This window comes from Ptychodera flava, chromosome 10 (assembly GCF_041260155.1).
Source record: "Ptychodera flava strain L36383 chromosome 10, AS_Pfla_20210202, whole genome shotgun sequence".
NCBI lineage: Eukaryota > Metazoa > Hemichordata > Enteropneusta > Ptychoderidae > Ptychodera > Ptychodera flava.
The window spans coordinates 39,653,409-39,681,317 of record NC_091937.1 but is presented as its reverse complement, the minus strand read 5'-3'; the positions used below and the strand labels follow the sequence as shown (position 1 = coordinate 39,681,317).

The window sequence follows — 27,909 nt, the reverse complement described above, 5'->3', positions numbered from 1 at the left end:
CTGATCTACCACTTGTGGGGATTTATATAAAAGTCTTGGTGTACGAAAAAAATTCTCTGTCTTACTTTTTTGAAAGTCGATTCATTTTTGCTTCATGGAGTTAACACAGGGATGGCAGCCATTTTGAATTTTAACTATCGGTAAATCTTGGGTAGTTTGTATCTCTAGTACCAAAATTTACACGGTGACCCCCGATTTTTATTCTTAATTTTGAAAGAGTATGGTTGAAAGATTCCTTGAGGAAAGTTTGAACCAAAGTTCTAGTCTTTCACATTCGAGGCGCATACTACATTTTTGTAACGACATTGCTCAATATCGGGATGTTGCGTTCTTACTAAGGCGCCTTAAATAAAATCTTTTGTTTACCGTCTGCATGCTGGTAGGTTGACAGAGAAAATGAAGAAAAACATAATGTTAACTCTATTAACATAGAAATACTATTTTTCTAAAAGAAACAGAATATAAAATGAACTTATTTTAATACAGTTGTGTTTTTTCTGTGTTTGTTTTTTGCCTAGCCTGGCTGGTAGGTTTTTCAAAAATCCAAGGGCGGCAAACAAATAGTTTTCTTTAAATGGCCTTTAAATTGCCTTAACCATAAAAATTCAAACTGTATAGGCATTACTAAAGGCGAACTTGGAAATAACTGTTGCCGATCATTTTATACTGGCTACAATGCAGAATACCGGAATCTTACACGGCATTTATGCAAGTCAGTTGTATTTATTATTGTTGATAGTTGACTGAACAACTGTAACCAACGGTTCCCTATGTAAAGAGCGTTGGCATTTCAACCATAGACATCGACAATAGTTGTCCATTATAACAAAGAAAATCCAGCCAGTGATTTATCTCTGTGTCGGCCGCTTGACAGCTAGTTCTGCTCTGCGAGTTAATCATTACCCAACCCTATCACATGACCAGTTTGGAATTTTTCCTCAAATATGGCGACTCTTTTCACCAGCTATTGCTGAAATCGTAACGACTAAGCCTTCACTTTTACAGTGATCCCAGGTGAGTGATTTTCTACTTGGAGGTTGTAAGTTCTTCGAGTCTTTATCTTTAACCCACGTTCCTGCGACATTAAAGACAAAAGTTAAAAGGCCGAAAGTGGACAGCGTAATCTCACCCCTTCACAAGACTGTGTTGAACAAGGTGTGCTGTAGACTTGCTCAAAGTCTGTGGGTATATAAATATCAAAACAGAATAAATTGAAGGAATGGACTTTAGCAGACTGTCGCACTAGGTGGTAGGCTGGCGTGCAAATCGTGAGGTGAATGTCTTGGCCCACAGTCAGTAACTGCCACCAAGAAAAGCCAGGCGTCTGAGACCAGTCTTGGTGTTCCGTCGTTCTGTATTGAATTCTTGTCATATCAGATGTTGATAAATTGTTACTTCGATGACCCAGTGCAAGAGAGGCGTATCTCCTATTTTTTTTAACACAGGCGATACGCCCTCTTGCACCGGGCCATAGACTTGTGGATTATAATGCTAGATATACGACTTTTCAAACACAATAACACATACGATCTATGAATTTTGAATCCTTTGCTATTACCGGCCAAAGGTATCGCTTTTGAGTTGGAAAAAATGTGTAAGGAAGGACTGAAAAACAAGTAGTTGTCTGAGATTCATTTTATGGTTACATACTTCCCCCAAATCGAATTCAAATGTTTTTCTATGAATAAAATATACTGATGTAATATACATAAATTCAAAGTTTCATTCTTCCCCAGACGAGCCCAGCTTTAACCCCCGACCTGAGGTTTTCTATACAGTGTACGCAAACGGGATGGAAATTGTCCATGGTCGACCGTTTTTTCAGACATCTGACAATAAGTCGAACAACATCAGCAACTGCTCGTTTGCAACAGTATTTGTGAAAAAAGGTCAAAAGATAGTGACCTAGTTACCTTAAGGTTGTAAGATAGCCTTACTCATTTTCCAATCTCATTGACAGCCAATAAAGCAAGAATGAAGATACTAGAATATAAATATTGTTCTACTACTGGTGCTACAACCATTTTCAGTATTAGACAGCGAAGCCACTGCAGTGAACCGCAATAAAACTGCTTACACTAATTAGTTTCAGCTGTAGCAGTGGCCATTTCGGTGTTGATCAAGGCTACTTTATACAGGCAAAAATTCAGCTTGTACAAAGGCAAAACTAGCTCTGTCTGGGGTTGATGTTGTAAATGAGAGTTTACGATTGGCACCCTGTATCAAGATTAAGATATAATGTAACATTACCATCCACTGGTCCATGTACAAATCTTATTTATTTCAACTTCCCCAGACAAACTGTCTGCATGGGACATACAATGTTGTCGACTTTGCCAGCTGGCTACAGCTGAAAATAATTAGTGTGAGCAGTTTTATTGCAGTTCACTGCAGTGGCTTCGCGCTCTATTACTGAAATGGTTGTAATAGTTCGATTGTTTTACAATGATATAACACGTATGAACTATGAATTTTCAGGCGTTTCCTATTACAGGCCAAGGATGTAGCTTTCGAGCCGAAAATAATGTTTAAAGTAAGGCTGCAAAAAAGTAGTTATCTAAGATTCACCAAACCCAAGTTTTATATTCTTCAAGTCCCGCTACTTATTCTTCTGTGTCAAATGACTGTACTCGGACTGATCCTCACAACGTCTACAAACTGCAATTTTGCATACTTCCACAAATCGGATGCAAACGTTTCTATGAAAAAATGTATTTATGTAATATTCATAAATTCAAAATTCTAATTGACAGGTCCAGTAGGCAAGACTGAAAATATATAACTATTATTACACTAGTGTTAATGGTTAGATTGTTTTACAATGAGAGACAGGAGGCCCAAAATAACTTCTTGTTTCATAAGATAGGTTGGACTCAGTTTACTTTCGGTGCGTCAAACGGAAATTAGGATTTTCGCTCAATTTACAGTTAGCGACGAGAACTAGGCAATTGCTGCGTCAGCAACCAGTAAATTACATATGAAAGAAACGAACGGGTACAAAGGTCTTCTGTCACTCTGTTAGTTTTTATACAAAAATTTATTTCAGTTTGTTAGGGGGCATGCGCAAATTGTTGTTATGGGAAATTGAATTTTGATCGACAAGACCATTGTTTTCGCATGTCACACTATGAGTAATTATATTTGCTGAATACTGACATATCCACAATAACGATAAACTATGTGTCCCGTCGTAACTAATCAAATCTATTCAACAACTAATCAGATGTGAACTAAAATGCTCCCACCAGTGCTTCATGACGGAGAAGCCTCATTTCTCCATAACCATTATCTTAGATTTTCCTTCATCTGCATGCATATATGAAATGTACGTGAAATGACATTCATAAGATTGTCATAGTGTGATATCCTCATAATGATATCCTTGTATCTGTTGACAAAATCAGTTGAATTGGCCTACGTAATGGAATAAAATAGTAAAACTGTGATACAGGAGCTACATTGCACCTATGATTCAAAATTTTTCACTTGGGCCTAAATTGATCCGCATATTTTGAAGACAGTTTACTGTTCTCATATCGAGAGCACATGAGAGTTGTGTGCGAGTTACACGTAATGTCTCTTGTACTGAAAACATTTACCTCTGAATATAATAAAGCATTGATCAATGATTCTTCATTCACAGTGTCTAAATGACTGAAATGAAGAGCGTATTGATCATTGGTAAAGAGTGGACGCCGAAAAAGTGTCCTTTGACGGTCAGTTTTGTGCAGAAAGAGTTTGCCATCAAACTTGCCAGACGTCGTCATCCTGTTTACTTCACAGTTTTAAGCGCTTCTGAGGAAGAAAAAGAAGATGCTGAAAGAAATGGTGTTCGTTTAATACTTCCAAATCCTACACTGAAAATGAAAATAGATGATCATGATATGTTTCTCCTTCACAAGGAATCGTTTCCTCATCTCAAGAACTACAAGACAATATCGGTGATATTTGGTCATGCATGCGAAAATGGAACCGCTGAAGCTGCTCTTGTCATCAAAAAGGACTTGTTTGAAGATGCCGTTTTCATTCCATTTTATTATGAGATCCCTGAAGACATGAGTTTAGATCCAGAAAACTTGCAAGAAAAGGTAATGAAATGATGGATTATGCTGAAGCAGCTTTTGCTCTCGTCTCTGTAGGGACAAACGTATACCAGCACAATGAGAAAGAGTACGGACACTTAAACAAAGAAAAACACCTACCGTATATTCCATGGGTGGGAGAAGATTTCGAGAGTTTTGAAGTACTACGAACCACTGCAGGAAAAAAGAAAGAAGTGTATTCTGTGCATACAGTGCATGAAATCAAAAGCATTCAGGCTTTGGAAGCCGCGGCAATCGCAATGGGAAAGGTAGCCTACTTCTACAAGTACGATGATTTTCGACCACTTTGGAAGATCCGAGGAATTCCAACGAAATGCTGCGGAGAATGCAAAAAATTTCTTAATGGTAAAGCCGATTCGAGCATTCTGAAGATCAATATATTTCCAACTTCAGCAGATAGGATAAAACAGGATTTCCAGCAGTGTCATCTTTTAGTGGTATTCACCGCCGAAGGCGATCCATTTGGTATGGTTGGTTTGCTAGGCTGCGCAGCAGGTGTGCCATCCCTGGTGTCGAAATCAACAGGCTTTGCCTCCTTTATCGAAGAACAGTTTCCAGACTTCAACTCAGTTGTTTGCAACATTGAGCCAGCAGATACGACAGAAAGAGCGAGTGAAAAGTGGGAAGAACACATCATGAAAAAGCTGAAGAAGTATGATGTGGCGCGTAATACTGAAGACAAACTGATGGCAAAACTGCACGAAGCTGCAAAGGACGGCATTATTGCTGAGTATCAGACAAATTTACTCAACTTGGTGTCAAAACTTCTTGAAGATGACAAAATCGAAAACTCGAAGCAAGGTACCCTGAATTCATAATCTCTCTCTCTCTCTCTCTCTCTCTCTCTCTCTCTCTCTCTCTCTCTCTCTCTCTCTCTCCATACATATAAAGCTAACTGGAATGGTTTATTGATAAATCATAATTTGTAATTTATTTATGTGTGCGCATCTGTGTTGCATTTTATAAACATCTTTTTGCTCGTCTCTATGTAATATGTAGATGCAGGACATAAGGGTACAGTACATACCGGAAGTTCTGTAATCCCAGTACCACCCGAAGGAGAACAAGGAGAAGCTGAAGAGAGTATTGGTCTAGGAGAATCGACTGACGGCAATGATCAAAATGGCAACGGTGAATCGACCACTCGTCACACACATTCAACATATGTAGGTAAGTGCATTCAAGCGGATTCTGGCACAGTGTATGATATTGCTGACTGTGTATATAACGCGTTCTTATGCATGCTTTTACCTATTTATGACGGAAAAGATGTGAGTATCGAGTATCTACTGCCTTATCAGCAGGGACATGAAATCATAACTTTCCCTTATTAATCCATCAAATGGCTTTAGGTATGGTTATTTTTAACGTAATATCTTGCCACCGCCATTAATACCATTCACTCGAACTTCCCTATATGATTGCTGGTTGGTCTTCCTGATGCTGTTGAGAAAACATTTCTCGTGTACATTTACAGTAATGTGGGAGTAAGCACGATTAGAATCCCGCGTGATTGATACCATATCCACGTGTTTATTACAGGTCAGCATATAAATTTACAAAGTCTCATTTCCCCCTCAAGGAAGTGACTAAACGATTTAAGTTTTCGCTTTAAATTATGGAAGCCTTTGCTTAAGGCGGACAAAGTGCAATTTTGTACTGAAACATGACTGCACCTAATAGTCATGCACACATTACATATATCATCTACAGCCAATGATGCTATGTGTATTTTACAGCAAACCGCTCTAACTTTAGGATACAAAACTACAACTACCGTATCTAACGTTCAAAACGATAGCTATACGCTGTGTTAACCTTTGACTAGAAATTTAAATTTTCGATTTTCACCGTGATAAAAACAAAACTTCTAAAGGAGCTTTTACTCCAAAGACGAACAAAACACTCTTTGCAATTTAATAAACTTTTTTGATGAAAAGTCTACAACATATATTACATCATGGCATATGTTCCATGAAATGTGTGAACTACAACAAGAAGTTAGCTCTGCGGACGTTTGAGACGTAGCGACATTTAGAACCAACCTGAGATAAATATTAAGTCCCAAGTATTGTGGTGTTTATATAAAGCAACTAAAGACAAAAGGGAATATAGACTGAATTGCATAAACAATTTTTCCGAATTCATTATTGCTGGAAAATATGGTTAACTTAAATTCAAACATATAACTAAGCCTGGACGTATTTTTGTAGGAATAGTGGAAATTCTCATCACTTTGTCAAGCTGCACCTTGGCTGTTCACCATGACGGAACGCTGGATGAAGATGAACTAAGAGAGAGAGCAAAGGCTATGTTAAATGAAATTACAGCACCAGAAGACCTACCCAATGTACAGGCACATCTACACAGTCTTGGTCCAATCACCATCAGACTTGTTAAAAAGAAAAGTCTGTGTGTTGTACTGCACTGTGAAACATCAGAGTCTGTTGAAAAGTTATGGGTTGACTACAGACGTGGGAAACTCAAGTCGCTGTTCACAGATGATATTGGAACTGCTGAAAGACTACAAAGATATCGAGTATCGGCTGTGTCTTTAAAGGTGTCATTGCCAAGATGGCAATATCGACAGGCAGTGGTGCGGTTGAAATATCTTAGGGAAGGTAAGTAAAGCTCCAAAATTTTAGTTTATATATAATTTCCTTCGAACATAACTCGATTGTCCCCGAAAAGCAGCGAGACTACTACATGTTTAGCTTGCATGCACAGCCTTATATCTGTCACCATATATTACCACGCCATCTCGTCCTATCGATAATGCAGCATTACAAATTGCAAAATGGACGTATACAATAATTCGTTATCAATTTTCATCGTTCAAATTTTCAGCCACAACTAGCGAAAGATGTTCTCAACTTAACCTTCTACGCATGCCTTCTTAATGCTTACGAAGTAGTTTTGTTTCTAGTAAGAGTAATCGGAACAAATTATACAGTTCATTCGATCAAAAAACACTTGTGCATGGATAACCTGCTGCAGAACTTCATAGATTTGGGATTTTTTATTTTATAACACGATTGGAACTAATTTGGGAGAATTGGATCTTTGTATTTTCAAGTTTACCAAAAGTGTTAGGTGCCCTAAAGGTGAATGTTGCGATATTACAAGTAAGCCATTTAAAAAAAATGCTTTGTTTGCTGTCCTTAGATTTTTGAAAAACCTGCCATCCAGCTAGCGAAAAAAACACACACAAAAAAACAAACACAAGTGTATTAACACAAGCAAATTTCATTTGTTGTTTTGAAAAAAAAATATTTGTATTTGTAATAGTGTGAACATTATGTTTGTTTTCTTAATTTTTTCTAAACCTACCAGCACGCGGACGGCAAACAAAGAATTCAATTTAAAGCGCCTTACTCATAAAAACAACTGCGTAGCTTAACAAGAAAGATTAAGTCGACATAACTTCACCACCAAATTATCTCAAATAAGTTCCAATCTTGTTTTATATTTTCTTAATTGTTGTACTTTGCTTTACATTGTTTTACATTTTATGTCAACTTTTCTTTTTGCTCATCGTGAAGTGTGTTGTTGGTACTGACTTTGCATAGATTATGTGCCATTGGTTCAATCACCCAGTCCTCTGTAGACCCTTTCTTAAATTGCTAATGGTGGATAAATAACTAAAATAAATAAACAATAAATAAAATAATCATATTAAAAGTAGAGAAGCGGAAAACGAAGTACAGCGAGACATTAAGATTTTTACAACAAAATCGTTCTAAGTCATAAACGTGTTCATATCAACCTACAGCTCTATCAGCGACTCCCACGCTTGTGACAAACAACTTAATATGATATTGTTCATAAAATTTTAATTTTTTCGCCGATAGGTTACGAACCAAAAGATGCATCTTCCGATCTGTGTCAAATATGTGGAAAGATGATAGAAGCAGAAGGTAAAGTATGACTCAATGAATCGGATTGTGTAGGATAACCGTATCATTAAAGAATCGAAGGAAACCAAAATCAATGAAGATGTGACATAGTTGAATTGTATCTGTAAATGTTTGGCAAATTTAAAATCAGTCATTCTTACTGGCCTCGAAACTAACTAGCAAACTTTCAACCATTCTCTTTCAAATCAAGAAGAAAATCGCGGCTCAGCGTGCATTTTTTTTTCAAAATGGACGCAATCCCTTTGTTATCTTTGTATTTCGATATTTGCACAAATAAGACGATAGAAAGTTAGTCTAATACAAGTGCTGTAAAATGCTCCCGCACAAGCGGTAGGTCAGAAAATTATCGTAAAACTTTGAAAGTAATACAATGACATTGCCCTTAACATTATAAAGAAAACGCCATCCTGCAATGTCACCATTTTGAAAGGATTACGTTTCCACGCTCTGGTATTCAATTACACGTACGGCAAGTGTCTACAGTTAGTCATGGTGTAAAGAGTTTTTCGAATATTATGTTTCAGATGACATTACTCCTTATTTAGCTGTCGAATTAGAAAGGTCTGTCTCTGAATCTGACATAAGAAAAGCAGAGTTGACCAGAATACTCGGAGGCGATGGCACTTATGATACACCTGTCCGAACTACAGACAAAGAAGTATCGTCTATAATGCTATTCAAAGTACAAACTCCTCAACAAGTCTCAGCTTTAGCGAAAGAGCGACCAGAGATACTTGGTGTACTTGGAATCAATCGATATTTGAATCTAGATACAAGTCAGCTGTCACGTGTAAGATCAGAAGAGGCAGATGGAAAGAACTGTCAGTACGATGCAATGGGTGAGTGTGTAATATTTTTTGTCCGATTGTACTCTCTGATTAAAAGGATTCTTATGCTGGATTAATTTTATATCAATTTTGAGGGAAAAGTGCAAACTGACACTTTCTACTTTCCCCGATCATGTACTGTATTAAAACGGTCTTATTCTTGTGTTTTACTTAATCTTGAAAGAATTGAAGACAATGATAGAAGAGAGCGGAGTTACCACTGCTTCCGAGGCGTTAGCTCAGCAACGAGATTCAGGTTTCACAGAGCGCTTGTTCAGGATTTTGGAATCACCCGCAACACATACCTATCTACATACAGTCACTCTGATGTATGATGAACACAAGATCCGACAGCAGTTGAAATCGATCGAACGGAATTATAATTCCTTACAAGATCAATATCAAACCATGAAAGTAAATCATGAAGAAATTGTGAAGAAAGAAGAAGAAACGGCAGTAAAACTTGGCAATACAATCACCAAACTCAAAGGGGAAAAACGGACATTACTTAAGACCGTTGATGAAATAATTAATCCAGAGAGCGAAAGGAGGCCGTCTGTTGATACGAATATTGAAGGTAAATTCTCGAAAATGATGTAAAAAGTTATATTGCATGTACCTTTTAGCATCTGTCTGAATAGACAGTTGTCGAAAACAGCAACGTTTGCCGATGGTACAATAGTTCGTGTTTTATGTATTTTCCCAAGTATATGTGATTCACAAGACAAATTGCATGAGTAACTGATTTTATTCTTCCGTCAAGCAGAATAGGTCTGAAGTGAACACTAATATATACATTTTCAGCCACTTACCTGATTCACATTCTCGTTACTACCAACAGAATTTTCGTTTAAATTCGACGATACACAACATTCCTACGAAGAAATACTGCATAAGTTACCCTGTCATTTTACGTGGAAACTGGAGGTGGATTTTGATTTTAGATATGAGGTAATCATGTTCAACTTTTTACACATTATTCTTCTCCAGGAAAATACTATGCTATATACTGTAAGATAAAGCTGTTAAGTTGTGCTGTCATTATCTTATTACGTTGTCTCCTTCTGGCAGTATTAGTGTAACAGAATTTTGGTGAGAAACTTTATGCAGTGATAGCTACTTCCTACTTCCATGACAATGAAGACAAATTGCCATCTTTCCTTCCTAACATCCTGTGTTTCCAAACATTTCTAAATTCTTTCTGACATGAGTCACCTCTAACCAATCAAATTCAAACATGCTTCTATTCTTTCATGTCAAAACCGGCTAAATACTGGAATTTGTCGTCACATATCCATCAACTGTTACAATATTATTGTAAGGGTACGTCAACGTAGCTGTAGTAATAAAGTTTGAAGAAAAAAGAGCAGTCATCTCTGTCTCCATCGCTTGAACGCACAAGTACCTGCTCCACAAACAATTCCAAACAAATGTAAGATTGTATCTTCTCCATACCATGAGATTGTATCAATGCGGTTTGGGATCAAACATCAGTTAATTCTCGTGGAAATAAAAATAAATACAAAAATTAAGTCATACATGTTACAATATTGTAAGGAAATTGACGTATTGTGTTAGACTTATTGACATTATTTTATCTTTTTCTTCTCTCACAAATTGCGGTCTCATCTCTTTCACTTCAGTTTATAACGGCTTTTGCTGATAATTTACTGAAACACCATGGTGATTTCGCTCCTGTGCCCAACAAAGCCCTCAAAGGTTATCTGTACGTGTCAAAACTGAGACCGGAACACGAGAGAGACTCGAGAGCTGCCTTAAAATGGTTTGATGAAGCCCTGTCTGACAATAAAAAAGAACTTGGCAGATGTGATGATAACGATGGACCACTGGGTGATAAGTTGGTTCTTCTTGCAGATATAGCATGGGTTCATTTCTTGTTTGGTGAAAAGGAAAAGGTCAGGGAAAGATTAAAGGAAATCGCAAATTTATTTGTCGGCAAACTGACAGAGAAACAAAAATCATATGTTTATGGTCACAAGGGAGTTGCTTTTCTCTACTTGTGGAAAGGAGCAAATGATGAGGGCATTGATTGCTTACAACAAGCTTTGTTGGTGTTCCCAAGGAAAGTCGATTGGTTAGTTTTTTTTACTTTCCTCTTGGTGCTTAAAATACAACGAATTTTCGACGATTTAAAATGTAGAGAAGCCTCAATTATGGCTAACCGGATTAAACATTTAGCTGAGAAAATTCTCGAAATAATTCGGATAATGGTTGTGCCACGGCAGTTTTAGGACAGCTGTATACTTATGTGGGTAAATACGATGACGCAAAACCTTACGTCGAATGGGCTCTTGATGTACATCCAACCTCTCCAATAATACTGAATGTAGTCCTTGACTTTTTTATTCATACGGAAGACTTTGATAGAGCCTTAAATATAGTCCATAATGCCTTAAAACACAAGCTAGAATCTCCACAACTGATGTTTATGCTAGGGGAGATATATCCATCCTTCCCTTGAAATCAATCGTGAGTTGCTTCCTAAAGCATTAGAGTGTTACGACGAAGCTATTAAACTGGCTGGTGGGGTATACCACCATGCTGTATTCGCTAAGGGTGGAGTCCTTAATTCCATGAATAAGCCTAATGAAACAAAAGAAATGCTCACCCAACTCATAGATAGTGGGACGCTGTCAGGTCCCTTTTACAAATCATGGGCTTATTTTGCTCTTGCATGTACGTACAAATTGTTGGATGATGACAAGAATGGCTGGATCTATCTGAATAAAGCAGCAACTATAGGGTCTGAATACCGTGATGGGAAAAGAGCAGCTCGAGCTGCTATAAAGATGCTAGAAAAGAGGCTGGAGCGGGAAGGCAAGAACGAATATGTTTTTCGTGCACTAGGTTCAATGCATATGAAATTACAAGAGTTTGAAAAGGCATGTGAGTACTTCTTAAAAGCATTTAGTTAGTAGGGTAGTTAACGAAATGGATGAAAAGTGGGCATGTCGAAATCTTCGGCAAATCCTACGTACAGATTCTTTCTTCGTTCTTTGGAAGTCAGATAACGTACCGTTATACGGTAAATTCTTGTAAGGAAACCGTCATATTTAGGGGCGGGGGTCGGAGGAATGTGAGGGAGGATTCCCTCCAAACTTGTAAGCTACAAGGGGGTTCCTGACAATGCGGTGAAAAAGAAGGGGTAACTCAATTTTTGGTACACAATAAATTGAAACACCTGTAAGATTGCATCATAGCACACATCAATTTCTCAATTTTTTCACAGGATCTTGGACAATACTGAACGGTTGTGAATTCATCCTTTGTTATCACAGAAACATATATTTTTAATGACTTTAGTATAATAACCATCTTGACATTGAACTATAACGTATATAGGCTTTTCATTAAAGGCTGGCACCTGGAGAAATCGCACGACTGGCGAGGTCGCAAACAAATCATAATACTGATGGTCCTCTAATATCGTATACAAAAACGTAAGATTTTGCCACAGTCCCTCTATCCACTGTGATTTTACAAATGACACAAGAAGGTCGCAAACAGATTTTCCATTCCCGCATATTCTTTGATCTTCTATCTCTGGCAAACTGACACCTGTTTTTAGCTCACATTTAGTGTGTATGTTTATATAGTAAAGAGTGGTGATATGGTAAGTGGGTGGCGCCTGTCTGTCTGTATGTCTGTCTGTCTGTATGTATGTATGTATGTATGTATGTATGTATGTATGTATGTATGTATGTATGTATGTATGTATGTATGTATGTATGTATGTGTGTGTGTATGTATGGATGGATGTATGGGGGATGGATGGATGGATGTATGCATGTATGGATGGATGTATGGATGTAAGGCTGTAAGACTGTATGTGAGGATGGATGTCCGTCCACATCATAACTTTTGGTGAAATTGTCGTATTTGTCTACTTTTTGAGCAATGTTTCCCATTTTTGCCCTTTACTGTTCCCAGGGGTAACCTTTGTTTAGTAAGTTCAAATTGTGTCAAATACAAGTCTTGCTGTTTATGGTTTAAAAAGGCCCATAAAAGCTATAAATACAATTCTTGCTGTTTATGGTAAAAAAGGCCCACAGAAGTTATGAAATGTTTTATGTACACTTACTCTAGCGTGACACATCAAATGAGCCGTTGCATTGACGACATGTTTTACAAAATGTATTTTCATGTTTGGTTGTTGAATATTGTGAACACTGATCATGCAAACAATGTAATAAAAATATCAGTGTTCAATGTACTTTTCAAAATATTTTACTATTCACCTCTCTTGCCCTTCTCCCTCAGTCCGGGTCATTTCCAAAATTGGCGACGCTATACCATAATATTTTCCCCTATCATTAGCAATCAGCGCAGCGGCCAGCGCGGCGCGCCATCAGTAAAAATTGTATTTCCTGGCAACCTCCACATGCGTCCTTGGTTACGTACGCCATACTGTGTCGAACTCTCGCGCCGTATTCTGTCATAATGTCGAACAGTTGTGTGGCCACTCTGTCAAAACACATTTTCAAAATCGCGTACCATTTTTATTCTGGCTTAGACAACCAAACCCCATATATCGCTGTGATTCCTGGACTCTGGCCTGAAGTCCTGCGAAATATAAATCGTGTACCTACACAGATCGTTCAGAAAACCCCATTGTATCGGAGATGGCAGCGATCACAAATTCTACCGTATGTCGAACAGTTGTGTGGCCACTCTGTCAACACATTTTCAAAATCGCGTACCATTTTTAGTCTGCGTAGGACAACTACAAACAGGTATCATTTTAAAGCCCTGACATCGCTCTTCCTTCTTGCAAAACGCCATACGCGTACCTACAAAAATAACCTTTATAACAGTATTTCTCATAGAGATGACGAACATCTACAAAATGATTCTCGGTACTTGAGCGAAATCGATAAACTGGGGGTAGAAATATATTTCAAATATTTCTTCACTCATCGGACTCGTTGTTGGACATGATCGTCTGCAGAACATGTGGATCATGTTGACAGTCGTAATTTGTCGAAATTCACAAGACAGAGGCTTAATAAGCGGCCCAAAACTGCCGATCACACTTGGTGGGTAATTTGTGACCTAGTGTGACCTGTACTTTATTAATGATGTAATCTGGTCGATGATTGGCTAAAAGCCGGAATACATTATCATAATGAGTCGCCAATTTTGGAAATGACCCGGACTGTCCTTGGGTTGTTCCAACAGTTTTATTTGTAAAAGAATAAATTGAGAACACCTGTCAGATTGCACCACACTGCATCATTGCACTCACCAATTTCTCAAAATTTTCCACGCAAGACAGGGGACACTCCCTCTGACCCTTTCTTCCTCAGCCTCTTGCATGTTCTCCCCCTTTTTCTTTCGAATTCTCCCCTGTCAGATATCCTTGTGACGACCCTGTCATGACACTCATCCAAATTAAACAAAAGTAGGTTTCACATTTTCAACCGTCATGAGATAACCGATGATAATCTAGCAGAGTACACCAGGATTTGAAAGGTCTTTACTGTTCCTGTATTTTTGTAAATTTGACAAATATATGTATCGATATTTTAATTTTCTCAGTGGGTGGGGGGAGTTGTCAGTCAAACTTTCTGTGTTAGAAAAGCAGTTACTAAAATTATTCGTGGTTGGCAAAGGGGCCGGTTATTCAATATTTCGGAGTTTCCGATGAAATTCCTCTAACCCCCAGGCCGTAAATAATGACGGCTCCCTTAAGTCCTGGCGGATTTAAATCGCCGAGACTAAATCGGTTATGGGTATATGCCGCAAGATTTAGACCGCTAAACAAATGTTACTTGGGGAAATGTGTATCATCAACGGAAACGTAGAATTTGTGGTTTGAATGTTTTAAAACCTGGTGTGATTATGTCACGTTGGTACATAGGCGCGCTTTTTCTAGCCAACGACCGTGTGGTGTCATGTCAGGCAAACGAGTTTCATAAGTTGATACAACCAGCCATAGAGTGGCTCCAAAGTGTTAAAACATCGGGACTTCAGGATTTTTCAAGGATTTACCACTCTACCAGTCCAGGAAAACCTATTGAAAATAAAAGTGCGCTCGATATACAAGGCATCTGATGTTATAAAGTATCGTATTTCCACGGACCCATCTAGTATCAACTAACTATCACTTGCGAGACCAAAATTTACCTATATCTTCACTGGCAGGCGATAATTACTTCCTACTCTGCCTCCATGCTCCAATGACAAAGTTCAATGGTTCGAATCCACAAAATAACTCTCATTGCAAACTACTGCTCTATTCGTTGAGTAATGATTGTTTGTTATTTGTGTCTTACTCTTTGTTAAGCGAAATGGCTAAATCAGCTGATGCGCAAATCTTTCGGCGGCACTATTTATATTTTGCAAAAACGGAGAATTAATAGTTTGAGTCACTGAGTTTGTGTCCACTTGTGTCCACGCACACACTTTGGTGTTTTAGCTGAGCTAATGCGCCCTCTCTAGTTCAAAAGGTGTAGTGAAATAAGGGAATGCGTCTCCATACATCGGCTTTTATATTATGTCATTAGTTGTGTTTTTTAATGTTTTGTGGTATGATCCGATAGTGTACCGGTTCAGAGATTATTTTAGTAGAGTATATTCATGTTGTATATTGTGTTATTTGTCGGTTATTTGGTGTTGGAAATTAGCCATGGTGAGACGAAGCCGGATCGAGTACGTCTGAGACACTGTGATCTTTTGACGCTTTCACTCAAGAACCCTTAGTAGTTCCTTCATCAGTCGCTTGAGTTTATGTGATTTTGGTTCATGTTTGATTACTTTGCTGTTCCAACATTGTCGTTAGAATGTTTATTTTGATTTGTTATCGCATGTGTTAATTTTAGATAGTTCCTCGAAAAAGGCATCGATATGCTCCCTCCACCACCAAAGCCTTTTCAGTTAGTTTTATTATACATGGCTGTCCCCACTGGTTCCGTTCAGAAATCAGTGTATAATCCTGTCTGACCCAACTGAAATAAATAATCAGTTCTCTTCTGCACAAGCAGATCAGTCGGTCTAATTAGATACTGCAGATAATTGATGGGAAAGAGTCGACAAAAGTTGACTGAAGTTCAGTGTTTCTTGTTGATATTTTCAATCAAGGCCTTTCATTCGTTCCAATAGAAGGGACGATGTTACCTTTACACATTGTAAAATTTCAACTTCGTCGATGTGACATATGTATTTTGAATGCCATGTCCCTCGTACAACATTTTCGTGGTAGCGAACTTGCGATGTATTTCTTCCTATTATCAGTGACTATTTTAGTTCAGAATTCATGCTATTTACGTCTCCGGTAGGCAGTGCCATGTAACTTTATTATTTCTGATTGATTTCCAAGTAACATGGATGTGGATAACTATGGTTATGAATACATAGCATAAAATGTTAAATTTCATATTGCTTCTCTTTGATTTTTCTAAGTGTACATTTTGTCCTTCATCTTTAGGGAAGCAGGATATGTAACTCTGGTAATTTATGCGTTTTCTGTGATATGTCTACTTCAATCATACAGCTTTAGTTGGATTGTGCAGATACTATTATAACATGAAGGTGTATATCTCAGTAAAATCAAATCTTAAATCGACTTGGTCCTGAAAACGTTTCCATTCGACTTGTTTCGATATTTTGCAGAGATTCTAAATTTTTAATCGTCTTCTCAAATAGACTGAAATTTGTCACATGTTTTTCGAGCCTGACTTTGAAATATCCATATAAAACACATATATGCTCAAAACGTATGTATTTGTAACCATGTGAGTGTTCAACTGTGGTTCACAATTCTTACTATTGAATTTGACATTTTGCTGCACAAGACCATGAGTAATTGTAACTTTTCAATCCTGGAATTATTATTTTAGCGTTTTCATAGGATCCTGGTTTGATTTGTCATTTTTTGAAAACTAAATACAAAAGAGAGGAGAGACAAAATAGTATGTATATACATGTAGGCAATGACTTTTAAGGTAAATGCAAAATGTATTTGAAGATTGTTTCGAATATTAGAAATAATCTTATGTAATTTTATGTAAATTAATGAAGACATTTTTACTTATTTGCTTTCACCACAGACAAATAGAAAGACTAGCAACGCGGCATGCCTTTTGTTTCATGGTCGTCTCGGTAGACTATGGCCTTTTTATATTAAAATGAGCTTCACAGGTGTTAGATTTTTTGGAGACTTTGTTCGTGGTTGATAATTGCACGAGATTATGCGAAAAGTACAACGAGATGGCATCGTGCTGCCAGTCGCGTAGCAACCATACTTACTTTGTGAGCTCTCAGGGCAGAAACACTGCTTCACGCCAATCAAAACATAACACGCCAGCAGTTTCATAAACACGTCCCTCCATGACCAACTCTTAAAAGACGATATGACTGACCGCAAACCATTGAGTAGAGTTAGTTCAAGTCTGTGATTTGTGAATGTTTGAGTGGCGTGAACGCAACGATTTGTATTTTGCTTTCATGTGAAACGTGCGCGTGAGTGGACGCGATGAGTGGGGTGAACGCTATACAGGGGAGTTTCACCCGGAATCACAGACTTGGCTTTCCTGCAGGGTTTGCGTTGCTATAAATTATTTATGAGATGACGTTTCTATTTACTTATATATTATTCATAAGATGTCGAGTGCGATCACTCCCACAAAAGTCAGCACGACCTCTGTTGTATCACCGAAAAGGCGTGAAAATATCTGTGTTGTTTGTGGGGCCCATGTTGCAAAATGCGATAATCGTCGCCGGTTATTCAAGGATGGAAAAAAGACATTGTCCTGTGAAGAAATATAGTTTGCCGTCGGTACAAGTCTTGACCCCTTTCTGCACACTCATGTGAGTTGCAGATCATGCAGCAATCGGGCATCGACTCTGCTGAAAAGCCTCCAGCAGTTCCGACAACAATTCAAATCTACATGATCTTGTCGGGACCAAAGAGTTGTCAAGCGGCTTGCTCCATGCGAAAGGCCCAGCAAAAGGGACCTTATATACGCCACTAAGTTCATGCGTTCTCCTTATTGGCCAGAATAATGGCTGGAGCTGTCAATCATTTTGTATTTGCTTGACGTCACTGTGTACACAGTCCGTCTCGCCGCCGGTACTGTGCAAGAAGTCCAAGTCGGTGAATCCGGCAGAAACTAACTCACTATACTGCGCAGACTCAAAGGTAACGCATTCAATCGCAGGGAAAACCTGGCCTGGGCTACCAAATTCCGAATAGGTTTGTACGAAATAGGAGAGACACAAGAGAAACTATTATAAATGATTTTATTTTTTAAAAATTCACCGACTTGAACCAAGTCTAACCATTGAGTAAAACCAGACAGTAACGACAAAAGACTTTCAAATTTGGTTCAAAACACACTCATTATATATTCATAAAATGTGAGAGGAATTTTTAAAATGGTAAAACTCATTTTCCCCGAAGCTCAAAACTTTCCTGTTTTCGCCAGCACGCCAATTCCGCTCAGTACACACGACGACAACAACGCAAACTTTGCCGAACATACTTTCGCTGAAAAATTGGCGAAATTCCGGAAACTACCGAAGGATGCATGGTCGGCACTCTTCGGAAAAGAGAGGCGACAGCTACCTGAGGCGAGGCGAACATGGAGGACTTACGTATTAAGCGCTGCACACCTTGAAGAATACCCGTTGCTATCTGTCTTCTTTCTATTTGTCTGTGCTTTCACTGACTACTTGAACCCTTATCATGCAAGTTTTTGCAGTGATTTCAAAGGATTTGTATAATTATATGATCTCAAGTTGTACAAATCCTTAAGAGACAGGTTAACACAATATCCAAGAAGTACAACTTCATGTATCATATGTATTACACGTAATTAGGCGTTGCACTTGTGTGTTATAGAGCGCTTTAATTTATTTTCTCAAATGCATCCCTCATTGTCTTCTACGTATAACACAGTTTTACATTGGTGAATTATTGTTGTGTTAAGTAGAACTCTTGACTTAAACAAATTACTTCTGTAGATCTCCAGTAAATCACCAGTACACTGGCATTGTGATATTAAAACGAATCCTCCAATGCCTTATTGATCACAACTACCATTGAAAATGTTGAAATATTCAAGAATAAAACGCTCAAAAATGAATGTGAATAAAGCACGGTGTGAACGAGTAAAATATGTTGAGTTCAACGGCAAAATTACTAGATAGCGAGTTTTGTTAGATGTTTTTAACCATGAGCAAAATGTATTGAAAGTGTTCAATTTAAACCTACAGTCATTATGTGCAATCAAATCTTGTAAAGATCTCAAGGTCCGTTAAATACTTATAATTTAAATATTTACTTGGACTATCCTGAACAACTTAAAGTAGTACTAAGTGGTTGTCCCAGGTGATCCCACAGGTAAGCTAGCCTGCTAGCATATCGCACTATGAATGCCCCTACGATTCAATTGTTCGTCTGAAGCACTACTCTTAAAGCACGTTTCGTTCGCTATGAGTTCAGTCCAGCTTTAGTTTGGACTTTTGTTCAGAAGCAGTATGAGCAGACCAAACGCACATCAACAGGGGAATGCCATGCTAGCTGGCGGGTCTCTAAGTTGTAACTTCGCCAATTATTTCAACTAATCGAATCACACCACCGCTTTGCTTCATTTTTGTTGATCCCCACAAGATTACGACTGCTATCAGTTGTGACATGCCATTGACGAACTGATAGTCGATTGGATCAGGCTGATTACCAACGGACCTCAATGAGAATACTTTGGCGTACTGTACAAAGTGCCTGTTCTAGAAATCAATGCAGATTAATGGTGAATAAAAGAGTAATTACTCATATTGCATATGTTATTGTATTGAAAACCTTTAGATGTATCATATGAAAAAATAATACTCTTTAAAATTCAGCAACCATTTGAATAATCGAAGACGTTGTATCTAACCAAGCAATCGAATATCACATCACCCACATTTCCGACTGACTATGATTCCGACTTCTTTCAAGTGGAGTTACTAAGGAAAGCCTGATCAGTTTCCTTGGACTAGAATGTATCACTTTGTTTTGTAGTTGTGGGAAACCCCTATAACACTGTCCAGCTTTGGGCTCTTCACATCGGTGCATTGGTTCCCAAAGAGCCATCAAATGACCGACTATTATTTATAACACCCTCTATTCCGCGTCCAGTTTTCACTGAACTCGTTTTGATCATCTTAAATTGTAAATTACCAGTACTGAAATAATATGAAACACCAATATTCTGTTACCACAAGCGAATAACTGAGGGAGCCGAAGATTCAAATTTCCTTTGACATACATTCAAGGACATTGCCTAACGAGACAAGATATGAAGGACGAAGCAACCCCAATCAAAGACAGCGAAGTTAAAAAACACCGCTGGCTATATGACTTTTCTGTATAGATGCTTGCCAAAAAATTGAAAAAAATAATAACAGATAAGGATTGGACAATTATAAGAATGATTGGTCAATATGCCGGAAACGGACAAATTTCTATTGGCCGTCGTTGTAGTAATAAAACAACCAAAAATTAGAAAATTACTGTAATAACATGTAATATGGCTTGTTTCAAGCCCACTCTATATCGAAAGAAGTTCTATTATCAATAACAAATCGAGTGAAGTTAATATGTTACTATAACGTTGCATATATTAATGATTATCAAAAGGCGAAGTCGACTTTGGAATTTTGCCTCAAATAATGGCGACTAGTGGTACTCGCTGAGGCCAAAATCCGACACTGTACCGATTAAGCCTTCTCTTTCCACGTGTGAAAATTTTCATCCCAGGTGAGTGAGTTCGTATTTAGAATAAGTATATTTGAAGAGAATTTCCTAACCAGGTTTATGCGTAATTTAAAGAACTGACGCAAATAGACAGCCTACTCCGGTCGAGATCCCGTACTTTGAAACCACAAAACTGTGAACGAGATATGTGGTCATGTTACATCGAATTCTTGTTAATACATTTCCTGGCAATTTATAACTTGTGGAAAAGCTTGTTAACAATGATGTCGGTAGATGTACATATGTTAAGTCCTGAAACCAAACGAACATGATTTTGAATTGAAAATTACCCTCTATAACCGGGCAAGGACACACACTCCAACCGGATACTACCCGAGTAGGTTGTCATCTGAGGCTTGCTTTTAATGCTTGCATATATTCCCCAATCGAGAAAATTTAGTCGCACAATGTTGTCTTGTTGTCTATTCGAAAATAAGTAAGGAATGTTGGAAATGTCAACAGGGTTAAACTCATTTATCGTCGGACGTGATAACTGAGCAATATTGTATCGCTAATTACTAAATAGCAAATCGAAAGATGTTGGCGGGTGCAAGGTCTTATATCACTCTGCTTGTTATGTAATCAACTTAATTTTCAGTTGAAAAGGGGTGTGATGGAATTTTGAGGCAACAAAATTGTTTTTGTACTTGTCGATTTACACACACACCCACACCCACCCCCCCACACACACATATACACACACACTATATATATATATATATATATATATATATATATATATATAATATATATATATATATATATGAGCGCACCAGCAAATTATAACAGAAGGAAGGGGCGAAACTCTCAAAAGCCGTGTACACAGAAACCTATTTTATGTTAATCACTTCGCAATTTTACGAACACCAACAGTTTTCTGACATGTTCAAACGGGAACAGGCCAATTCATGACTTCGTCGGTTGCTTCTTTGAGGTGTAGAACGCTAATCCATCGAAGCCGTGGAGTCAGTGTCCCGATGTGGTCCGTTAGACCGGAAGCCGGAACTAGTAACCTTTGACCTTGAGATTGTTGAATTTAAGCTCACATGATCACAGGGGGAAGAAAAAAGTCCCCTGGGGTGGGGAGGGAGGGTTTTTTGTGCGACTTTTTACCTTATTGATTTTATTATTTTGACTGTGATATTTCAAATAAAGAGGTCAACTCCAAACCGTCTGACTGCTTTCTTTATTAGTTCAAGTAAAATTATTAATTTTGACTGTGGTGTTTCAATAAAGATTTCGACTCCACACCGTCTGACTGCTTTATATATTACCGACAAGTCCTTATCTCCTCTCCAATTTGTGTATAAGGTTACACCACTATAATTGCTCCGAAAACATTGCCAACTTGCGAATCCGCTGTCCGTATCAGCGGATTAATTGATTAAGTCAACACCACAGCCGTCACTCATGTAGTAAAATAAGTGAGTGACGACTGACTGTTAAATAATTTCACTGACAAAACTTGCTATATCTCTAATATGTAAGTAATAGGAATTGTTCATTGCCCTCAGTGAGCTCAATTTAGAGTAAGACAAGCCTCAGAATTGCCAGGGCAAGATGTCCATGTGACAGATGATTATACTTTTGTTCAGATTTACAGTTAAATGACTTCAGAGAATGAAATCATGCAGCGAATCATTTTTATCTCCCAGAATATTTCTGAACACTGAAACTGCTTTTTGACGGGACGGATACTTATGAAAATTAAGTGACCCCCCTCTGAGCTGTTTGAAAAATACATGACCCCCCCCCCCTTTGCAGTTTTCAAATTTAAGGTGACCCCCCCCCCCATGGATTTTGCCGGCCCAACCCCCGGCCGTAATAACTGAACGCTCCCTTAATTCCAATCGTGTTGATAGCAAAACAGTAGCCATCTTTCTCTAAATATCTGTGTAAGTTCTTTGTACATGTATTTCAGAGTGATGTTCATCCTTATCAAACACGTTCTGTTTCTCGTCAAGACTGTTGTATTCCAAAGTCAGTTTTAAATACTGGTCAACGGAGTTTTCATTACCGTGCCACAAAACTCTGGAATTCTCTGCCAAACGACATAAGACATGCGCCTGATATTATACAGTTTAAGGTGAAGCTAAGAGAGTTTATCAAACTGAATTTTCCTTTGTGAACGACTTTATTATCTTATATGTACTTCTGCCATTATTAAGATTGTTGTATTTATTGAGCCCCGATGAAAATTACTTATTTAGTAACTCGGCCGCTCATTAAAAGTGTAAATAAATAAATAAATAAATAAATAAATAAATAAATAAATAAATAAATAAATAAATATTTCTTCATTTTGTTTACATTGCGAGTGGAACGTGTAGTTTGCGACTTTCTGTGTAGAATGTCTGTTGAACTCGAAACACACTTTCCTCTCAATTTAAAAAGGACGATGTCTAATTCAGCAATCACTGTTCAATTTCAGTTTCACAATGTCTGGCGTGAAGAGAGCATTGGTCATTGGCAAAGAGTGGACGCCGAGAAAGTGTCCTTTGGCGGTCAGTTTTGTGCAGAAAGAGTTTGCCATCAAACTTGCCAGACGACGTCACCCTGTTTACTTCACAGCTTTAAGCGCTACTGATGAAGAAAAAGAAGATGCTGAAAGAAATGGTGTTCATTTAATACTTCCAAATCCTAAATTGAAGAAGAAAATAGATGAAGATGATATGCTTCTTCTCCATAAGGAAACCTTTCCTCATCTCAAGAACTACAAGCCAATATCGGTGATATTTGGTCATGCATGCGAAAATGGAACCGCTGAAGCTGCTTTGGCCATAAAGATGACTTATTTACAGACGCTCTTTTCATTCATTTTGTTATGAGATCCCTGAAGACATGGGTTTAGATCCAGAAACCTTGCAAGACAAGGTAGATGAGATGATGGAGTATGCTGAAGCAGCATTTGCTATCGTCTCTGTAGGAACAAACATATACAACTACAATGAGAACATGTACAGAGACTTGAACGATAAAAAGCACCTTCCATATATTCCATGGGTTGGAGATGAGTTCGCGAATTTTGAAGTGCCACAAACCACAGTGGACAAAAAGATAGAAGTGTATTCTCTGCATACAGTACGTAACGATCAAAACTTAGACAGCTTGGAAGCCGCTGCCATCGCCATGGGAAAGGTAGCCTACTTCTATAAGTATGATAAATTTCGACCGCATTGGAAGATCCGAGGGATTCCAAAGGAATGCTGCGGAGAATGCAAGAAATTTCTCAATCGGAAAGCCGATTCGAGCATTCTGAAGATCAACATTTATCCACCATCACTAAATAAGATAAAACAGGATTTCCAGCAGTGTCACCTGTTGGCAGTATTCACTACCGAAGGTGATCCATTTGGTATGGTTGGTTTGCTTGGCTGCGCAGCAGGTGTGCCATCCCTGGTGTCTAAATCAACAGGCTTCGCCTCCTTTATCGAAGCAGAGTTTCCAGACTTGCATTCAGTTGTTTGCAACATTGAGCCGGCAGATACCATAGAGAGAGCAAGTGAAAGGTGGGAAGAACATATCATGAAAACTCTGAAGAACTATGATATTGCGTGTAAAACTGAACAAACTCTGATGGCAAAACTGCATAAAGCTGCAAAGGACGGCATTATTGCTGATTATCAAACAGCTTTACTAGATTTAGTGTCAAACTTCTTGACGATGACCAAACCAAATCAGCTGAAGAAGGTAATTCATTTTTACATTTTAATTCCACTCACGAATGAAGCAGATGAGGTCACATTTGCAGACTAAATCGACATTACTTCACCATCCAATTATCCAAAATTAGTTCCAATCGTGTTCAGAGAGAATTAGTGATAAGAATTCATGTTAAATTGGACAAGAACAATAAAGATTGCAACATACAATTGCAAGTCGGTATCTTGTTAGTCCCCGCTCGAACCGACGAAGTCAGGCGGGGACTTGTAGATTGCGTGCGTCCGTGCGTCAGTGCATCCGTGCGTCAGGTGCGTCCAGGATGATATCTCAGACATGCTAGGACTATGGATTATGCAACTTTATTATGAATGTCGAACTGATTTCATTCAAACTGAACACTATAACTCAAACGTGCACATAATTATTTTGATACAATCAAACATGGCTGTTTAGGGGCCATTTAGATGTAATTTTTGCATGTAGAGAGCTGTAACTCAATATTCCTGCACTATAACCTTTGTGTAAAGACTGAAAGAAAATTTTTCTTTCAGTCTTTACACAAAGGTTATACACACTGGTATGCATATGCGTGTCAATATTTGTTGTGATACGATTTACCAATTTCTCGTTATTCGATATGAAAATTTCTGGATCTAAAAACGAAGCTGAATCTAGAGTCCACTGCGATGCAACACAATTACTGAATCCCATTCCATACATGAATCTAAATCAGTGGCAATGCACGATGGAAAGCAGAAGCTTTAGGGCTTTGGGTTTAGATGTGAATTTGTTCGATTGAACGTGCTTCTGTCAAAAATATGAAAATGAGGTAAAAAAGGTAAAATTAGCAAAATTGCCAAAACTCTTGATTTGTAGGTCAGATTAGGTTGATATATGTTTCATATGTACTTTTCACATTCCTATGCAAATGTGTTACTTTGTTTGGAATACTTTCAATTTTGTATTCTATTTTGAATGTTTTTTGAATTTTTGCTTCTGACGACCTTCAACTACCCATAGCAACATGAGACATGTTATTAGTGTCACAGGGGCATAATTGGTATTGATATGTATTAAAATTTGCTCTAGAATACAATTCCAAGGTTGTTTTTAATCCCCATTTATACAACTTCAATTCCACTGTAGTGTCACCCCCTAGCCCTTAATGTCCAAATGATCCTGCAAACTTATATGTGAAGCGCCCTCCACAGCTGCTTTTCTTCCCATGTTCAAGTATCGTTTACTCAAATGAGTACAAGGAGGTGTCAGCATATTTCAAAGCTTCCTGACAAAATGTGTACACACACTTGAGACTATCACTCATACTGGACTTGTGACTTGAAAGTGCATTTACAACGCATTTCCACACTTTCAACGCAGTACATTGACAAATTTATAATTGGCGGGGATAATGTCATTGAAAATGACTTGTTACATTTGGGTGATCTTGCATTTAACTCGCATAGCGCGAATGCTTCAAAGCAGGATGTTCCCTTAGTTCTGACCATTTTCCTGAGTCAGCGTAAGTGCAAGTAGGTATGGTCCGTTACAATCATTGTAATCTTTGGCTAAACCTATTTTGTGTCTCTGTGCTGTGTGTCTTTCTCTCTGTGTGCCTGTCTGTGAGTCTGTCTGTTTGCTGGTTCGATATCCCGTTATCCCTCATTCTCGCACACTGGGGTCATCTCGGGCGCACCCATGAGTCTACTGTATTCAATGGGGGTAGTCTGCAAGTATATATGTTACTGACGATGGCCTTTCTTTTGTCAAATAACTTTGAGGTTATTATTTACGTACTTTCGAAGCTGTGATTAAAGTCACTAAAACGCTCTGATTAGAGGCAGACACGATATACTGCTACAGTTGCCTGAAAGTAAAGCAAAGTGACGCAGTCCAGGTCGCTTCAATTTGTTTTGTGAAACTAATTATAATAAAATAATACAAAATTTTATTGACAACCGATACATGTTGTCACCAAAATGTGCAAAATGTCCAGAAAAATATACGGTGGCAGGACACAGTGTCCCCAGGTTTAAAATTCCTGGCTGCAACACTGATACATAGATACAAACATAAATACATATGTAGATAGATAAATACATGGATACATATAAAGATACATAGGTGGATAAATAGATAGATACACAGATACATAGGTAAATACATACATACATACATACATACATACATACATACATACATACATACATACATAACATACGTATGTACAACGTATATACATGTGCGTTTATATTTCATCTTCCTTGTTATTCAAATGATTTGCTAAATTCCATTGCTGTTGTCTGCTTGTACTGTACTTTGATTCAGGATACACGGGTACGGGGGAGACTGCAACTGATGAAACTCCTGCATACCCTGAAGAAGAACAAGAAGCTTCAGAAGAAAGCACTGATCAAAGTCAATCAAACCACGGAAGTAGTCAAAATGGTGACAATGAATCGATTTCTCACATACTAAACACTTGTATAGGTGAGTGCATTCAAGAATACTGTACACATCGGGAAGGTGGAAATGTGTACATGGTATGCTATTAATTTGCTTGACGTGTTGTTCTATTCCAATCATAAGTCTTGACTTTGCATCGAAATCTTTGACTCAAACTTCTCCATTCCACTGCATAATATATATGCACTCCTGAAATGTATTAAATCCTGGTCTGGAATATTTTTGTGCACCGAAGCGATGTGCTATTTTGTGGAATTACGAACCCTGACTTTTTGTTCCAAATCACTGGTAAACGAATCCGCATACGAGCGTACACTTACATACTTAGTAACATTCCATCTCACAAAAAGGCGTAAATGACACTATGTTCCTGGTGTTCGATGCAGCTGATGTAAGTTTGACTTACCAAAATTTTAAGATGCGTGATTTATTTGTAAATCATACTTTACCAAAAGTAAGAAAGTCGCCTAGAATTAAAACATACAAATATCAGGATTATGTAATCAAATCTAAAGAAAGTCATCCGTTTTTGAAGGCTATCAAGAGCAAAACAGGTAAAGTGAAGGTGTTTGGACAAAAATTGAAAAGTTAACTGAAATTTACCAGGTCAGGTGTTATCAGTAATCATCTTCCAAACAAATCAGCATCGAGTAAGGAAGCTGCAGAACAGTTGAAAGCTACAGAACAGATTCTTTTAAGAAACAGATGGTTTATCGAATTTTAGCAGATTTTTTGATCCAAATGTTCACAATTCAGGCGTCATCACCGTTCGATATTAAGAATGGACTTGCTTGAAGAATCTACAGGAGAAAACTGAAAGCTATCACAGGAATACCTCTGGAGCAAAAAGTGCCGAAAGATCTCGGCGTAATTTTATTATTGTTGAATAAATTTTTCGTGAGGTTTGCTTGGACCCTTAAATCAGCATTTTAAACCATGGAGTAGTCGGCTTACGAAGGAAGATGTCTTTAGTTTTGACAATATTGAGAATATACGTCTGAAAAGTTTACTCCCAGTAATTGTATAGTGATGTTAATTAATCTGCTTTAAGCCGTTCCAATGAATATGTGTGCTCATGTAAGAACAAGTGCACGGACTAGTATTTCTGGAGTGCTCAGCTTTGACCATTCTTGCATGCTCAAAACTAACTTTAATATTTTTGCATTAACATT

General features: G+C 38.0%; 3 protein-coding genes across 3 annotated transcripts in view; 2 read left to right on the top strand and 1 right to left on the bottom strand.

Moving 5' to 3' along the window:
- Positions 1–27,909, bottom strand: part of LOC139142760 (transmembrane protein 35B-like) — a 110,747-nt gene that overhangs the window by 7,163 nt on the left and 75,675 nt on the right. The gene's annotated exons all lie outside the window — the stretch shown is intronic.
- On the top strand, positions 3,644–23,436 carry LOC139142945 (uncharacterized). The gene is made up of 9 exons (XM_070713141.1): positions 3,644–4,904; positions 5,109–5,273; positions 6,317–6,724; positions 7,955–8,020; positions 8,545–8,859; positions 9,032–9,424; positions 9,689–9,798; positions 10,491–10,942; positions 23,040–23,436. Exons 1-9 carry the CDS (start codon positions 4,097–4,099, stop codon positions 23,434–23,436), a joined length of 3,114 nt encoding a protein of 1,037 aa, XP_070569242.1. The 5' UTR covers positions 3,644–4,096.
- On the top strand, positions 20,510–27,532 carry LOC139142944 (uncharacterized). The gene is made up of 6 exons (XM_070713139.1): positions 20,510–20,611; positions 23,040–24,298; positions 25,652–25,793; positions 26,600–26,761; positions 27,124–27,128; positions 27,494–27,532. The coding sequence occupies exons 2-6, from the start codon at positions 23,450–23,452 to the stop codon at positions 27,530–27,532; spliced, it is 1,197 nt and encodes a 398-aa protein (XP_070569240.1). The 5' UTR covers positions 20,510–20,611; positions 23,040–23,449.